At 46.5% G+C, this 18,853-nt stretch overlaps 1 protein-coding gene across 1 annotated transcript in view; it reads right to left on the minus strand.

Moving 5' to 3' along the window:
* Nucleotides 1-18,853, minus strand: part of SPEG (striated muscle enriched protein kinase) — a 382,864-nt gene that overhangs the window by 206,938 nt on the left and 157,073 nt on the right. Inside the window, exon 2 of the mRNA XM_040358128.1 lies at nt 7,114-7,203. Coding sequence (XP_040214062.1) covers nt 7,114-7,203 — 90 coding nt within the window. The remainder of the gene's footprint in view (nt 1-7,113; nt 7,204-18,853) is intronic.

Raw genomic sequence — 18,853 nt, forward strand, 5'->3', positions numbered from 1 at the left:
GTGCTATTGACCCTGCATCGGTCTGAGTGATGTCAGAGGAACGTAGACTGTTGGAGCATAGGGGAAAAGAGGTTGCAGGGATTGATCTAGCAGGGCAGAAGAGCCTCCAGGAGTGGAGGATCAGGAAAGTAAATCTGCTTTTCCAAATTTCCTATAGAGAAATGAGCCGTTAACGCTCGCAGAGCAGGCGCAGTCGTCTATGACAAGGGAAAATTGTTGGGTTTCCTGCAGTTCAGCTGTAAATTGTTCAGAATATCTCAGTAAGTACGCCGCCGCAATCTGCTGCAAAACGTATCTTGGATTGCCAAGGTTTAAATCAGTACTTGCACTTTATTTTCAGACGTTTTTTTTTTTTTTTTCCTGCATACTACACAGCCTCCAAAGGGAACGTAATATGGTTAGAGATTTACTTTACTGACTGCAGTGCGGACTGTGATTGAGATATTGCTTTACAGCTGGCAGGAAGAATCTCAGTCCAATAACTCAGCTATTTCTTTATTATACAGACAGCTTGGTCTGCACTAGTGTGAGAAGGCTGCGATGGAGGAGGACAATCAATGAATTAAATGTTGCAAACAAACTGAAAAAAAAAACATCAATTGCAGCCACTGTGCCATCAAATGCAGCTACTGTGCCCATCAAATGCAGCTACTGTGCCCATCAAATGCAGCTACTGTGCCCATCAATCGCAGCCACTGTGCCCATCAAACGCAGCCACTGTAACTATAAATTGCAGCCACTGTGCCCATCAAACGCAGCTACTGTGCCCATCAAACGCAGCTACTGTGCCCATCAAACGTAGCCACTGTGCCTATCAAGCACAACCACTGTACCCATAAATTGCCATCAAACACAGCTACTGTACCCATCAATTGCTGCCAGTGTGCCCATCAATTGCCACTACTGTGCCCCATCAATTGCTGCCAGTGTGCCCATCAATTGCTGCGACTGTGCCTATCAATTGGCGCTTTGCCCCATCAATTGCTGCCACTGTGCCCATTAATTGCTGCCAGTGTGCACATCAATTTCCATTACTGTGCCCATCAATTGGCGCTGTGCCCCATCAATTTCTGCCACTGTGGCCCCATCAATTGCTGCTAGTGTGCACATCAATTTCCATTACTGTGCCCCATCAATTGCCACTACTGTGCCCCATCAAATGCTGCCACTGTGCATCCCCCACCCGGCAATTACCTGTCTCGGTAAGCACTAATCTTACCTGATTAGTGCTTAATCATAGCTGATGATTAAGCACTAATTTTACTCCCGTGTTGTGTGCTGTGACCTGTAGTGCATTTTTCCTTTTTTAAATAAAAACAACCATTAAGGTTTTTTGGAGTGCGGCTGTCCATATTTTCTTTTTCCCTGTGTCCTTGTCTTACCGGAGACCAGCAGCCTGATGGTGCAGGTGTACACAGCCTTTCAATCAAGGACCTGGCCATGATTTGTGGCCCCACCCGGGAGACAGGAGGTCCCCTGCCCAGAGGTCAGAGCATTGGCCACTGCAGCAGGGAGCCGCGAGAGAGAGAGTCCATAAGAACGCCTTCTTGGTAAATGTGACCTTCAGAGTTTTGCTGTCCTTAATAAGCGAGTCTGTAGAGAGTCCTTCATTAGATGGGAGATAATTGCGTAACAGATCATTCCAAATGACTTTGGTTATTGCAAAAAAAATCGATTTTATTCGGAAGAGCTTATGGTGTAGGGAAGAGGAAGGACTATGCTGTATGCTGTGATTGGGTAAGACAACAGATATTTTAGCTTGATATCTTTGAGCTTGTACTTGAATATAAATAAGTAATACCAACTCTAGCCTGTCAGTATTAAAATCTATGAACAGATCAGATAGAGGTGTCAGAAGAATATAAACCCTGCTTGGTAGTGTTACCTTAATTGCTGCTGTGAGGACATTAATGGGGAATACTGGAGATTCCTTCCATTACGCCCGTGTCTTCTGCGCGTTATAAATCATTTACATTTACTCTTTCACTATGTGCATTGATGCCTGTTATAATAGGTCAAACATCTCCTAAAGAAGTATGATTGCTGTTCTGGTTGGCTGGAGGTTATAGGAAAAACACTGATTGCTTTTACAGAGTGACACATAGAAAGTTTTGCAAAAAACACTTTGGTGATTTACACTCACCGGCCACTTTATTAGGTACACCTTGCTAGTAGCGGGTTGGACCCAGTGGCGGTTGGTGCTCAAAATTTTCGGTGGGGGGGGGGGGGGATGGGTGCAAACAAACTGAAAAAAAAAAAAACATAAAATTCTGCCACTGTGCCCATCAATTGCCGCCACTGTGACATCAAATGCAGCCACTGTGCCATCAAAGGCAGCCACTGTACCCATAAATTGCCGCCACTGTGCCCATCAAACGCAGCTACTGTACCCATAAATTGCCGCCACTGTGCCCATCAAATGCAACTACTGTACCCATAAATTGCCGCCACTGTGCCATCAAACGCAACAACTATACCCATAAATTGTCACCACTGTGCCCATCAAATACAGCCACTGTGCCCATCAATTGCCACCACTGTGACATCAAACGCAGCCACTGTGACATCAAACGCAGCCACTGTGCCCATCACACGCAGCCACTGTGCCCATCAAACGCAGCAACTGTACCCATAAATTGCCGCCACTGTACCCATAAATTGCCACCACTGTGCCCATCAAACACAGCCACTGTGTCCATCAATTGCCGCCACTGTGATATCAAATGCAGCCACTGTGACATCAAAGGCAGCCACTGTACCCATAAATTGCCGCCACTGTGCCCATCAAACGCAGCTACTGTACCCATAAATTGCCGCCACTGTGCCATCAAACGCAGCAACTATACCCAAAAATTGCCACCACTGTGCCCATAAATTGCCACCACTGTGCCCATCAAATACAGCCACTGTGTCCATCAATTGCCGCCACCGTGACATCAAACGCAGCCACTGTGCCCATCAAACGCAGCCACTGTGCCCATCAAACGCAGCAGCTGTACCCATAAATTGCCACCACTGTACCCATAAATTGCCACCACTGTGCCCATCAAACACAGCCACTGTGTCCATCAATTGCCGCCACTGTGACATCAAACGCAGCCACTGTGACATCAAACGCAGCCACTGTGCCCATAAAATGCAACCACTGTACCCATAAATTGCCGCCACTGTGCCCATTAAACGCAGCCACTGTACCCATAAATTGCCGCCACTGTGCCATCAAACGCAGCCACTGTACCCATAAATTGCTGCCACTGTGCCCATCAAACGCTGCCATTCTGCCCATCAATTGCCACTACTGTGCCCATCAATTGCCGCTACTGTGCCCATCAAATGCTGCCAGTGTGCATTCACCCGCCCGGCACTTACCCTGTCTCGGTGGGGCAGCGGGTCATGGCGGCGGTGTCCTCCACGCTCCTCGATGTCTTCTCCCGTCCTCTCTTCCCGTCCTCTGCTATGATTGGACGCCTGATAAGCGTCCAATCACAGCGCCTGTCGTTTCAGCCAATCAGGTAACAGACCCGAGCACCTGATTGGCGGAGAGGCGGTTCAGTGTTAGGAAAGTGAATATTCATTCGCTTTCCTCCTAACACACAGCTGAGTGACCTGCGAGCGCCCAGCATGACGCTCGCTGTTCGCATTTGTTGATGCTGGTCAGGTGATTTAAAAAAATACCCCCCCGCTGCAATTCAGGCTCCCGGCACCCAAAAAGGGGCCGGGCACCTGAATAGGGGGTGGCAGCGGTAACCATAGATAGATTCTTGCTATGCAAAACGAGCAGGATTCAGGCCAAAGCGGTGTGTAGTAGCGCATTTGGCCTAAGGTCCCCCACCGGTGCCGGAGCCGAATAAAAGTGATCACATTTTTTTTTTTTTTTTTAAAGGGACAGTGTAAAAAAAAGTAAAAAAAAATGTTTAACCACTTAAGACCCGGACCAATATGCAGGTTAAGGACCTTGCCCCTTTTTGCGATTCGGCACTGCGTCGCTTTAACTAACAATTGCGCGGTCGTGCGATGTGGCTCCCCAACAAAATTGGCGTCATTTTTTTCCTACAAATAGAGCTTTCTTTTGGTGGTATTTGATCACCTCTGCGGTTTTTATTTTTTGCGCTATAAACAAAAATAGAGCGACAATTTAAAAAAAAAAGCTATATATTTTTTTTTTTGCTATAATAAATATCCCCCAAAAAATATATAAAAAAACTTTTTTTTTCCTCAGTTTAGGCCGATACGTATTCTTCTACCTATTTTTGGTAAAAAAAATCACAATAAGCGTTTAATGATTGTTTTGCGCAAAAATGTATAGCGTTTACAAAATAGGGGATAGTTTTATGGCATTTTTATTAATAATTTTTGTTTTACTACTAATGGCGGTGATCAGTGATTTGGCGGACACATCGATCAATTTTTACACATTTTTGGGACCATTGTAATTTTCACAGCAAAAAGTGCTATAAAAATGCACTGATTACTGTGAAAATGACAATTGCAGTTTAGGAGTTAACCACTAGGGGGCGCTGCAGGGGTTAAGTGTGACCTCATATGTGTATCTGGAACAGTGATCTCTGTGGTGTTCAAGGCAGTCCAACCCCCCCTACAGTTAGAACACACCCAGGGAGCACAGTTAACCCCTTGATCGCCCCCTAGAGTTAACCCCTTCCCTGCTAGTGTCATTTATACATTGATCAGTGCATTTTTATAGCAAAAAGTGTCATTTGGGGTCAGATTTGTCCACTGCAATGTCACAGTCCCGCTAAAAATCATAGATCGCTGCCAATACCAGTAAAAACAATAAAAAATAAATAAAAGTCCCTAAATCTATCCCATAGTTTGTAGACTTTTGGGCAAATCAATCAATATACGCTCACTGCGACTTTACATTAGTATGAAATTCTTTCCTGGAAGCCTCCCCACTTGGGTTTAAGCTGGCTAGGCCGCATTCCAATAGAGAGATGCTATTGGCACACCTGAGATAGGGTGACCAAATTTCCAAACTACAATTCAGGGACACCCCCCCTTCCCAAAAAATCAGCTTGAACTGTAACGAATCACAGCACAGTGATTGGACACAAGAGGCGGGATTTATGATTTCTCCAATCACAAACAGGGGGCGGAGACTGTGCTCCTCCAGGCATTCCCGGCCAGGACAAGTTCTGTCAGTGAGTAAAGCAGTGATGTGGCGGCCTTTTTTGGGGGCATCGGACTGTCCCAGGGGGTGGCTGTGTCAGTTTTATTCCGGGACATTGTATTGTCCTGGAATGAAGGTGCCCGGGACAGACCTGCAAAATGCTGGACTGTCCCGGGCAATCCGGGACACATGGTCACCCTAACCTGAGACCTACTGTTAAAGTGGTAGTAAACTCTGTACTACCACTTTTATCTACAGGTAAGCCTATAATAAGGCTTACCTGTAGGTAAAAAGAATATCTCCTAAACCTGTACGGTTTAGGAGATATTCCCCTCGCAATGAGCCGCTGACTGCAGTGGCGCATGCGCAGGGGGGTTCCTCGGCTTAAAGCCCGGCAGCCGCCGCACCTTACCGGAAAGAAGTCTCTGGAGTGATGACATCGCCGCTCCAGCCACTCACAGCGCTGGAGCGGCGATACCCGGAAGACACGTTGAGGCAAGATGACATCTCTCTCGGCGTGGACCAGGTAAGTTCCCCACGTCTCGTTCCAAGGTAAGTATTTCATACTCACATACTAGCTCATTATGCCTTTTGCCTTGCAGGTATGGAAAAAAAAGCAAAAGCTGCTGCGGGTTTACTACTGCTTCAATACTCATCGCTGTTGCATCCTGTGAGTGCTCCTGGTCGGGTTGCCCTCCTCCTGGGTTTGTTGTGTATTGCTGAACGTCAACTTCAATACAGTTCTGTTTCCTGCATCTGGTCTTGAGTGTTTTCTGCCGCCGCACCACGCTGCACCCACCCACACCTACATACCAAATGGTCTGCTTTGAGATCCCCAAATTTAAAAAAAAGTTTCTATCAACCTAAAAAAATATAAGCCTGCTGGGCATAGTTTAAAAGCCATGCAGGGCATTATTGTTTCAAAAATGAGTGATTTTGCACATAAATTCACTGGGACTCCGAATCTCAAACCCATGGTAGCGGTGAATCCTAACTTCATACCTAGTGCCGATGATGATTTTGATAGTCTCGTGAGGGTGGTTTGAAGACATTTTGGGCCATCCACCAGGGGCCTGTACACATTTTAAAAACCTCTGCCCTAGAACATCTGCCAGGGTTTTATTGTTGTAGGCCCCCACTTGGAAAATTCCCCTCACTTTTTAGTGAGAGCCCATTCACACTGGGGCGACACGACTTTGGGGGCGACTCGGCAAGGTGACCTGAAGACGACTTCAGAGGCGACTTGCAAAATGACTTCTGTATAGAAGTCAATGCAAGTAGCCCCGAGTCGCCCCCAAAGTCGTACAAGAACCTTTTTCTAAGTCGGAGCGACTTGCGTCTCTCCTATTAGAACGGTTTTATTGAACAGTGCGGGACGCGACTTGTCAGTTGGCTGCCGTCCCTGACGAGTCGCACCTGTGTGAATGGGCTCTTATGGGGGTGTTTTGAGACAGAATTCCCATAATTAGTAAACACAGACAACAGTAAGAAAAACTAATAGGAAGTTCAAACTCTTCCCCACTCTGTCCAACACTAACAAAAAAAGTTTACATTGTTGAAGGTTGTGTTGGCTAATTTGTGGTCCAAACAGGGGTGGACTGACCAGTCGGGCACTCGAGCACTGCCCGAGGGCCCCATCAGGGTTGCCAGCCTCAGTAAAACCAGGGACAGTATGTAAAAATCTGTATTTTTTTAAAAATCCCAAGATTATAGCTGCAGCTTCAGTGTGTGTATTCTGTATGTATGTATACTGTGTGTGTATATTGTATTTGTGTGTGTGTATAATGTGTGGCCCCATAATCTATTGCCCGGGGGCCCCATAATCTCCCATTGCCCGGGGGCCCCATAATCTCCCATTGCTCGGGGGCCCCATAATCTCCCATTGCTCGGGGGCCCCATAATCTCCCATTGCCCAGGGGCCCCATAATCTCCTAATGCCTGGGGGCCCCATGAGTTGTCAGTCCGCCCCTGGAACCGAGTGTTACCTGAAGGGGTGCCCAAGGGTGTGTTGTTTGGAGCCCGAATTGTCCGCTGTAGCTGGGGTCCTCCTGTGTCCTCCTCTCCTGGCTCAGAGTCTGCAGAAAGAGAAATTTAAAGGAGATCGATGGTCACAGCATACACTTCAGCATTGTAATAACAATAAAAACAATAGTTATGTAGCAGGTACTTCTCCAGACTGATCTAACCTATGATGGCAGAGCTGTCTGTTTTCACCCCCCCCCCCCCTTTCTCTCTTCATGCAGACACCCAAAACTGCTTGTTTGTAAACTCCCTATTGGAAGTTGTCTGTAAACTCCCTATTGGAAGAGTCTGAGCCAATCATCAGGCAGCAGCAAAGGACTGTGGGGGAGGAGATAAAAAGCCAGAGGAACTAGGCCAGAGCCTCTTTTTGCCTGCACCCAATCAGGAGAGCATCTCCTGCATTCTATGTGTATGTGGTTTCGCGGCCTACCAAGGGGCACACAGCCTGTAACTCCAGCCCAGAGGAACAGATTGTTCATGCAGCTCCAGCCCAGAGAAACAGATTGTTCATGCTAAAGAAGGACACCATGCAACAGCTCAAGGACTGAATGCCACTGCGACACACCTGCATCTAAGATCGATCAATCGCTCAGGGGAGGACCGCTGACTGTGCACAGGATTTGGTGAGGGGGCTTTGCCCAGGAACCTTTAATGCTTTTGATAGAATACCACATCCAGATATTATCCATAGAGCTCCTACATTGCCGGTGAAGATAATAAAACGCAAAGCTTTGCCTCCAGGACATTACTGTGATTGCTCTTAAAGGGGACACACCACAGTTTTAAGATCATTTCACTGGGTGTGTACTAGAAGCATCGTAGGCCGGCCTGGGGTTCCCTTTAGCCACAGCATCCCACACACACCAAAAGTTATTGGGGAGTCTATTTAATCTGTACATATTGTTACCTATTGCTTTCGTTGTTTGCATAGTGTTCCTGACTGTTTTCTTTAAACTGTTTCAACCAAGTCCTGGGTACTTACACAGGTCCTGGCTGACTAATGTTAACCTGAATTTTACTTTTCTTCAAGTAAACTACAAGAAGAACTGTGTTGTGTATTCCTGCTGAGTTATTCCATTAATCACATTGCTAGGTATGCCAGAGGGGCTGAACAAAAAAAAGCAGCTCCCTCGGGGGTTTGCTAAAGTTATATTTGACAATCCAATATAAGATTACTTTAAAAAAAAATCTCCTTTCATGTTGTGAGTGCTCTCTGTCTGCTGGCCATCTTTCCACAAGTTCCTGGTTTCCCAGCATGCTTTGCAGGTTCTCCTCAATTTCAAAGGACTACATATCCCATGGTACCTTGCTGTCTGCAAGCAGTGATTCCTGTACTGACCCCACCTCCTGAAACTCCTCCTCCCAGCTCCTCTGTAGATCAGAAGGCGGGATCTGTGAAATATGTGACACAGCAGTGCTACTCACAGGGCATAGTGACTACAGGTCACAGAATTCCAGGAAGTAAATGTGTGGGACACGTCACAAAGTAGGTTTACAAACATTAAGGTCAATCAGATTAATAGAAGTAGGCTAGAAATAATAAATAAAATGCTGTGCTCCCCGATTGTTCCAGCAACAGGGATGAGCACAGAGTCGCTGTCTCTGGGTTCTCATTGGATAGATTGATAGCAGCAGAAGCCATCGGCACCCCCTGCTGTTTCCAGTGACACGGGAGCCGGAGCAGGGCCGAGTCCTGCTGTCTGTGTCAATGGATGCAGCAGCAGGACTCGGAAGAGCGCCGCCACGAGTGCACCCATGGAAAGCGTCTCTCCATCGTGGTACCAGGTGAAGAGTAGGGACCAGGAGCGCTGCCGGGAGACACCAGAAAAGGAGGATAGGGGCCGCTCTGTGCAAAACCCTTGCACAGAGGAAGTGAGTATAACATGTTTGTTATTTAAAAAACAATAATAATAATGAACCTTTACAATCACTTCAACCTTTAGATAAAAAGACCGTATATACTTGAGTATAAGCCGACCCGAATATAAGCCGAGGCACCTAATTTTACCACAAAAAACGGGGGAAAACGTATTGACTCGAGTATAAGCCTAGGGTGTCCATCTGAATGCCTCACTGTGTCCATGTGCATGCCTCACTGTGTCCATGTGCATGCCTCACTGTGCCCATGCCTCAGTGTGCCCATGTCTCACAGGGTCCATGCCTCACTGTGCCCTTGCCTCACTGTGCCTATGACTAGACTTACAGTATGTTTAACATGGGAGTATATAGAAGGGGTGCCCGGCTTTGAAATATCGGTGCCGGCCGGTACCGGGTCCCCAAAGTTATCGGAGAAATTACCTTTTAGCATGGGAGTCTATGGAAGGGGTGACCAACTTTGAAAAATTGGTGCTGCCCGGCTGTAGGTTCCCCAGACAACACACTTTGCACACTTGTAGAGGAAGAGTGGGGCTATATGTGTGCCAAGTTTGGGGTCCAGGGGACCTACGGCCGGCCGGTACCGGGTCCCTAAATCCGGGAGATCAGGCGCAAAAAGGTGACTCGACTATAAGCCGAGGAGGGCATTTTCAGCACAAAAAAATGTGCTGAAAAACTCGGCTTATACTCGAGTATATACAGTACACATCTTTTGTGAACATTTTATGGTTTAAGCAATCATGAAATCACATTTTCTACATTTATTGCCCTAAATAAGAATGTTAGATATATTTGACTGCTGAACAAAGGCGCTGAAGCATGCACAAGTAGCGGGAGCAACGACAAAAGCTGGCTACGTACCATAGCTGTGTTTCCTGCAGGAGCGGAATACTTCGCTTCCATAGGGGCAGCGAGAGAAAGAGATACATCACAAACTGTTAGTAAGAGTACAAGAAGCAGAAATATACAGGGACATACAGATCCACTCACACACATCATACTGGGCACACAGACTCTTCAAGCATTCCAGGCATGGCCGAGCCGCAATTGGTATTCAGTTCTGTGCCGTGCTGGAAGATTGCTATTCCTGAATATGACCCCTAGAGGTCACCAGCCAATGCATATTCCTCTAAAATTACAGCCAGCGTCTCTGTGTATTTATGCAAAATTAGTGCATGTGCTTGTTCTTTTATAAGGACGCAAATCATTTTAATGGATGACATAATATTTTTCCATTGACAGCATGCACCTGTTTTCTTGTCTGTTTGGATTGTCATGTGCTATAGACGTGTCACTCTATACATACATGCCATCTGTCCCAGATCTGGCAGGTCTAGTCCGCCATCTTGGCCCTCTGTCCCACGAATGATGTGCCCCAGGCCATGTCCCGGGATCACAGTACTAAGATTTGTTGAGCTTCTACACACGCTGTAAGGCTCGGTTTCCACTTGTGAGACTTGTCATGCGACTTGGGACTGCAAGGTCGCATGACAAGTCGTACCCCGTGATTTCCATTTGAGTACCGTTCATATCTGTGCGACTTCAAGGTAGTACCTGCGCTACTTTGGTCCCACTTTGATGCGACTTAAGGTCCAGGACCTCAAGAATACACAGGCATTGCTTCCAGTCGCATCAAAATCCCGGCAAAAAAATGTGTAAAAATCACGCGACTTTGGGGTTGCAATAGTGGAAACAGAGCCTAACTCAAAAAGAGGCAATAATTGCAGGGATCAGGGCCACAACCCCCCCCCCCCCCCAGGAATATTTAGAGGTGAGGTTTGAGCGGAGTGAACCTGTAATTTGGATGTTATTTGGGTGCACCCACCCAGAAAATGGGCAAGTGAAAAGTGGACCATGGGCCCGGGGGTAACAGTGTCCCAGGAGTGGGAATATAATGTTGGTAACTATTCCCAGAGGACGAGGGAGTACTTATAGAAGTGGTGACCTAGAGCACTGGTGGCCAACTGAGGAGAAATAAGGGGCCTCAACTGTGGCCCCTGACATCAGCAAGGGGCTGCACATTGTAGTCAGTATATTAGAAGACTATTAGAGACTGCAGACAAGATACACGAGATGGTCAGAGACTGCAGACATATTGCAGGAGTTGAACAGAGACTGCAGACATGATGCATGAGATGGTCAGACACTGAAGACATGATACATGACTTGGTTAGAGACTGCAGACATATTACATGAGTTGGTCAGAGACTGCAGACATATTGCAGCAGATGGTTAGAGACTGCAGACAGGATACATGAGATGGTCAGATACTGCAGACATATTACAGAACTTGGTCAGAGACTGCAGACATGATACAGGAGATGGTCAGAGACTGCAGACATATTGCAGGAGTTGATCAGAGACTGCAGACATGATACATGAGATGGTCAGACACCGAAGACATGATACATGGCTTGGTTAGAGAATGCAGACATATTACATGAGTTGGTCAGAGACTGCAGACATATTGCAGGAGATGGTTAGAGACTGCAGACAGGATACATGAGATGGTCAGATACTGCAGACATGTTACAGGACTTGAATAGAGACTGCAGACATGATACATCAGCTGGTCAGATACTTCAGAGATAATACAGGAGATGGTCAGAGACTGCAGATTTGATACATGAGATGGTCAGATGCTGCAGACATGTTACATGAGATGGTCAGAGACTGCAGACATGATACAGGAGATGGTCAGAGACTGCAGACATGTTACAGTTCAGTACATGGTCAGAGACTGGGCTGCAGTAGTATTACAGGAGATGGTCATATACTTCAGACATACTACAGGAGTTGGTCAGAGACTGCAGATATATTACAGGAGATGGACAGAAAAGATGTGCCTAAATGCGCCTAAATGCACCTAGATAAATTTAAACGCTTTTCTACGTGTCAAGCATTTTTTCTGGCAGGACCTGCCAGCTATCGACACGTAAAAAAAACCTGTTCATGGTATATGGGCCTCATCACCGGCATGTATATGGCCTAAAAGTGAGCATCGGTAAATACCTGAGTACAGCTATTCACATCTATTGGCAGCTGTGCGCAAGCACCTGGGCCTCCCGGGCCAATGAAATACACCGGAAATGACGTTGCTTGGGCTCAGGTGCACATGTGCAAGAGGCCCTAACGTAGTGCCTGTTTTTACCCGCCATGTCCAGATAAGAATCCTAGTCTGATTTTACTGTTGTTACCTAGGCCTTGATTTAGTGAATTGAAAATTACCCTCTGCTGCAGTGCAATGCCTTCCTCCTGACGCCATCCTTGGTCCAATGAAAGTGCCCAATACTAAAAAGGAAGGCCCATTTGACTGCAGGGAGAGATAACAGGCGGAAGCAGTAACCCATAGCAACCGGTTAGAAGCCTCCTTGTACAGGCCTGACTTCAGCAGAGTGGATTCTGACTGGTTGCTATGGTTACCAGTCACTTCATCAGCACTGAAGCGTTAGAATTCATTAGTGAATAAGTCCATTTATGTAGAATAAACGGCTTAATCGATCTCACAAAGCTTCGGGGATTTGGCCCTTAATTTTATTTTCATCATGGAAAACAAATTAGCCTGGGAAAAAAAACTTGGCATTCCTGGCCATTCATTAAAAAGAAGGGATTTTCCCGCCTAATGACCGAGTGTTATAGTATCTGACTGGAACGTGTCTGGCGACGGGTGAAATAAGCTGATTTTCAACAATGAAAAAACCCAGAAAACGCCAGATTTCAGATCGCAGTATGTAGATAAGACGGGCTCGTCGTACTCAGGCTGAGGTAACCATGGTGATATGTGACCTTATTTTGTCTGCCAATATTATGTTTTTTTAAGATTCTGTCCCCCAGACCGAGCGCCTATCCTATGGTGACAGTATGTGACGCTATGAAGAATGTATACAAATGCTGTGTGAGCAGCAGGGGTGGGGCCGTGGGGGGGAGGTGAATTGACCTCCTTAGGTCAATTCACCTCCTTAGGTTTGGCACCTTGGGCCTTTAATGTGTAATGTGTACCTGTAATGAAGCAATAAACATGAGGCTGTAAAGTGGAGGGGTAGGCCTGTATACTTGGTCCTTTGTAAATTCATGCTTCCGCTTCAACAAGGCTTCGGACAGGCTTTGTTAAAGCTCGCTGAACACTGTCGCTAAATAAAATGGTTAGCTTACAGTCCTGTTTACACCTTGCCTTTGCTTTGCTTTGGCTTCGCTTCAAAAATTATACCCCATGTAGCTTCAGCAGTGCTTCAAAGCCTCCATAGAAGTCTATGGCAAAGCTCGCTTGAAGCCCCACTGAAGCCCCATTGAAGCGCCATCAAAGCCCCACAAAGTCTCACCAAAGCCCACCGAAGCCTCATCGAAACCCCCAAAAAGCCTCACTGAAGCCCCACCAAAGCCTCATCGAAACCCCACAAAGCCTCACTGAAGCCCCATCGAAGCCCCGCAAAGTCTCACCAAAGCCCACCGAAGCCTCATCGAAACAACACAAAGCCTCACTGAAGCCCCACCAATACCTCATCGAAACCCCACAAAGCTTCACTGAAGCCCCACCGAGGCCTCATCAAAACCCCATGAAGCCCCTCCAAAGCCCCACCGAAGACTTATTGAAGCCCCACCGATGCCTTATCGAAGCCCCACCAAAGCCCCATGAAGCCCCATCGAAGCCTCATCAAAGCCCCACCGAAGTCTCATCAAAGCCCTACGAAGCCTCACCAAAGCCCACCGAAGCCTCATCGAAGCCCCATCGAACCCCCATGAAGCCCCTCCAAAGCCCCACCGAAGCCTTATCGAAGCCCCACCGATGCTTTATCGAAGCAACACCAAAGCCCCACCGAAGTCTCATCAAAGCCCTACGAAGCCTCACCAAAGCCCGCCGAAGCCTCATCGAAGCCCCATCGAAGCCTCATCGAAGTCCCATCGGAAACTCATCAAAACCCCATGAAGCCTCACCGAAGCCCCACCCAAACCCCACCGAAGCCCCATCGAAGGCTCATAGAAGCCCCACCGAAGCCCCATCGAAGCACCAAGCAAAAGCAAGGTGTAAACAGGACTGTAAACTAACCATTTTAGTGACAGGAGCTTTGACTGGCGTTCAGAGAGTCTTAACAAAGCCTGTCCGAAGCCATGTTTTGAAGCAAGTGTAAACTAGTCCTTAAAGTATCGCGTTTCAACAGGACCAGACATGTGCAGAACGAATACATTTGTTTAGTTTCATTAAGTTATTTACATAAATTTGTTTAGTTAAATTTGCTTCATTCGTTTAATTTGTTTCCGGAAATTTGTTTTGTTTATTCGTTTTCGAATCAATTAAAATTTTTCGAATTCTGATCGATTCGAAAAGTTTTAGAATAGTTTTTGTATTAGAAAAGTTTTCCAATTTCCAAAGATAATAGAAAACAGGGTGGGCCATTTATATTTAATTTTCTGATTTTTGTTCTTATTTTTGGATATTCCAATTTTCGAATTTATGAAATTTAGAATTTTCGTATTTTCGAATTTATGAATTTCAAATTTTCGAATTTCCAAATATTCAGAAACATTTGTAAATTCAGAAATTTGGAAAAATTCAGAAAATTTGGAAATTCGGATATTTCCGAATTAATGAATTTGTCTAAATTTGTTAAAAAACGAATTTGGAACTAAACGAATTGCACATGTCTACTTGTTATGGTAGCAGATCTGCAGTCTCTACTGTCAACCCAAGACATGTAAGAAACCCCCCCCCCCCCAAAAAAAACGACAAGAGCCATTGGCCCGGATTCACGTAGCAGTTACGCCGACGTATCGCGAGATACGCTGCGTGAGTGTAAATGTGTGCCGTCGTATCTGTGCGCCGTGCCCACAGAACTAGATACGCCTGAAAATAGGCTTCCTACGACCGACGTAAGTTTCCTACGTCGTCGTATTGTGGGCGCATATTTACGCTGGCCGCAAGGGGCGCTTCCATTGATTTACGATTCGAATATGCAAATGAGTGAGATATGCCGATTCACGAACGTACTTGCGCCCGGCGCATTAATATACACGGTTTACGTAAGGCTTACGTCCGGCGTATAGTTATTCCCCATCTATGAGGCGCAACTCATGCAAAGGTATGGACCAGGGATCAGCCGTCGTATTTTACGTTGTTTACGTAGTAGTACGTGAATATGGATGGGCGAAGGTTACGTTCACGTCGTAGGCAGTGATTGAGATACTGCCTTGAGATACGCTACGGCGGCATATATATGCGCTGATGTATGTGAATCCGGGCCATTCCCTATAATATAAAAGGTATTAGGATCTCCTCTCTGGTGGCCAATTTCTCATATCTCTGTACGGTAGCGGTAGACCCTTCCGGGAGTGTCAAATGCCTGTGCCTCCCGCTGTGCAATCTGTGGTTTAGTCTGTTCCCACATTGTACCCTATTGTGAGATAGGATGGAACCACAGTGCACAGAGGGGGATCCGGCATTCGACTCTCACATTAGCGTCGAATGCTAAGGATTTGTAATCAGTGGTATTCATGTTTTCACGTCTCTGAATGCACACAATGCAAACGCGTTGTACCACTCAATACAACATTCAGCCCCATCCAGCCATCCAGCCCTATAGCCCCATCCAGTTATCCAGCCACACCCAGCCATCCAGTCATCCAGCCACACCCAGCCATCCAACTCCATCCAGTCATCCAGTCACCCAGCCATCCAACTCCATCCAGTCATCCAGCCCCATCCAGCCATCCAGCCTTCCAGTCATCCAGCCATCCAGCCCCATCCATCCCCATCCAGCCCCATCCAGTCATCCAGCCTCATCCAGCCATCCAGCCCCATTCAGCATATTTCAGCCACTTCATAGACTGTGACAGGCTGCCAAAAATGGATCTGGAGGCCGCACAATAAAACGCTGAACCTGGATGGACAGCAGATAGATATACAGTCCTTAGTTAGCATCTCAAAAAACTAAAATATACATTTTGGGCAGGATCGCTCATTAATTGGAAGCTCACAGGAGGAGAAAGGTAACTTTTTTGTTGTGACATAAAAGCTCAGCTGGTAACATTCACAAACATTTATTTTTCCTTCAGAGAATTTATTGACACATTTTTTTCAATTATGCGTTTTGTTTTTGTTTTCATTCTCGGGAGACGAGGATGATTTTCTATTGAGTCTCCTCCGGTGGAGGAATCGATTATACAGTTATTTCATTAAGCAGATAATAATAAACATGTGAGGTCTGGGATTGTACAGGAAATGAGTGCTGAGAACGGCACATGTGGTTGGGTCTGGGATTGTGTGGGAAATGAGAGCAAAGAATTAAACACGTGGCTGGGTCTGAAATTGTGCGGGAAATGAGAGCAAAGAATTAAACACGTGGCTGGGTCTGGGATTGTGCGGGAAATGAGAACTGAGAACCGCACATGTGGCTGGGTCTGGGATTGTGCGGGAAATGAGAGCAGAGAAGGTCACACACGTGGCTGGGTCTGGGATTGTGTGGGAAATGAGAGCAAATAATTAAACACGTGGCTGGGTCTGGGATTGTGTGGGAAATGAGAGCAAAGAATTAAACACGTGGCTGGGTCTGGGATTGTGTGGGAAATGAGAGCAAAGAATTAAACACGTGGCTGGGTCTGGGATTGTGTGGGAAATAAGAACTGAGAATGGCATATGTGGCTGGGTCTGGTATGGTGTGGGAAATGAGAGCTGAGAATGAGACACATGACTGGGTCTGGGATTGTGCGGGAAAAAATAACTGAGAACGGCACATGTGGCTGGGTCTGGGATTGTGCGGGAAATGAGAGCAGAGAAGGACACACACGTGGCTGGGTCTGGGATTGTGCGGGAAATGAGAGCCGAGAAGGACACACACGTGGCTGGGTCTGGGATTGTGCGGGAAATGGGTACTGAGAATGGCACATGTGGCTGGGTCTGGTATGGTGTGGGAAATGAGAGCTGAGAATGAGACACATGACTGGGTCTGGGATTGTGCGGGAAATGAGAGCCGAGAAATGTAGCTGAAATGGAAGCTGAGTCATTAATGGGATGTGAGAAGAACGAGGTGGGAGTGGGATGTGTAAAGTCAGCCATGTGCGATGTGACGTGCGGGAACGATATAAACGGCAATTATACATTGTGAGAACACGAAGGATCAGACAGGGTGCAAATATGGTAACTACCCATCGCTGACTTCGTTCTGCAGGTACCCACTCCAGGGCTCTCTTTATTCCCTCATTACTTGACTTAGTAACTTCCCGCAAGTATGTGGATATGAGCAAGGCTCAAGTCCTGCGGGAATGCGTGGGAACGGAGTCCCTGCACTTTTTTCACAGCAGGAACGCAGTTCCCTTTGCAGGATTAGAGCAGCCGAGAGCAGCCGAGCCAATGCTTCACTAAGTGGCAATGCCCAGCTCGAGTCACTGTCAGGGGCAGGCAAACCTTAGTAATCTTTTATGTTACTGGCCGTTTCCTGTATATGGATTCATCGGGTATTGTGCGGGTATTCCGTCACTTCCTCGATGCCGCAATGTCTCCTGGGAGCTTTTTGTCATTGTTCCCAGGAGACATTGCGGAGGTCTGCCGCAAGTTATTTAGGATTTAGAAAGAACTTGCTTATAGTTCGTTCTAAATCCTGCGATAATTCGCGGCAGACCTCCGCAATGTCTCCTGGGAACAATGACAAAAGCTCCCGGGAGACATTGCGGCATCGAGGAAGTGACGGAATACCCGCACAATACCCGATGAATCCATATACAGGAAACGGCCAGTAACATAAAGGATTACTGAGGTACAGTGGATCGAAAAAAAAAAAAAAAAGGTTTAGTAATTATGAGCGCATCATTTTTTTATTTTTTGGTGGGGGAGTGGATCTTGGGTGGGAGTTCCCACACTTTTTTCCCCAGGACTTGACCCCTGGATATGAGATATTTGGACAACCAATATCCATATGTGTGGCTTCATGGATAGGGATGACCGCACAGGAACATACACCTTCCAGAATAAGTCTGCATCTGCAACTCTTTTTTCTATTCTTATGCCTCGTACACGCGGCCGGATTTTCAGAGAAAAAAAGTCAGCCGGGATTTTTTTCTAGGAAAGTCCGGCCGTGTGTAGCCTCCATATGACTTTTTTTTTCAGAAGTCCTACAGACCTTAGATAGAGAATCTGTTCTCTTTCTTTCCGTCGGACTCACGGCGGACTTTTGCATGGGCAAAAGTCTGACCGTGTGTACAAGGCATAAGGGTTCTCTTTTAGTTACAGGGAGGTTTAGGGTGAAGGTTACAGGGAGATTTAGTATTAGAGAGGAATGAATGGTGTTGGGGTACAGGGAGAGTTAGTGTTAGGGTTACAGTAAAGGTTAGTGTTAGCATTACAAGGAGGGTTCATTTTTTGAGGGTTACAAGGAGGGGTAGAGTTTGGATAACAGGGAGGGATAGTGTTAGGGATACAGGAAGGGTTAGGGGGAGAGTTGGGGTTAGAGGGAGGGTTAGTGTTAGGGTCATAAGAAGGGTTAGGTTTACAGGGAGGGTTAGTTTTAGGGTCATAAGAAGGGTTAGGTTTACAGGGAGGGTTAGTGTTAAGGTTACAGGGTTGATCAGTTTTGAGGTTACATAGAAGGTCAGTGTAAAGGTAATATGGAGGGTTATTGTAGGAGTTACAGGGGGGTTGATGTTAGGATTACAGGGAAGGTTTGTTTTACAGGGAGGGTTGGCGTTGGGGTGATAGGGAGGGTTAGTGTGAAAGTTACAGGGTGGGTTAATGTTAGAGGGGAAGGAATGGTGTTGGGAACAGGGAGGGTAAGAGTTAGGGTTACAACAAAGGTTAGTGTTAGCATTACAGGAAGGGTTAATTTTGGGGTTAAATGGAGGGTT

The sequence above is a fragment of the Rana temporaria genome, chromosome 6 (assembly GCF_905171775.1).
Source record: "Rana temporaria chromosome 6, aRanTem1.1, whole genome shotgun sequence".
NCBI classification, from domain to species: domain Eukaryota; kingdom Metazoa; phylum Chordata; class Amphibia; order Anura; family Ranidae; genus Rana; species Rana temporaria.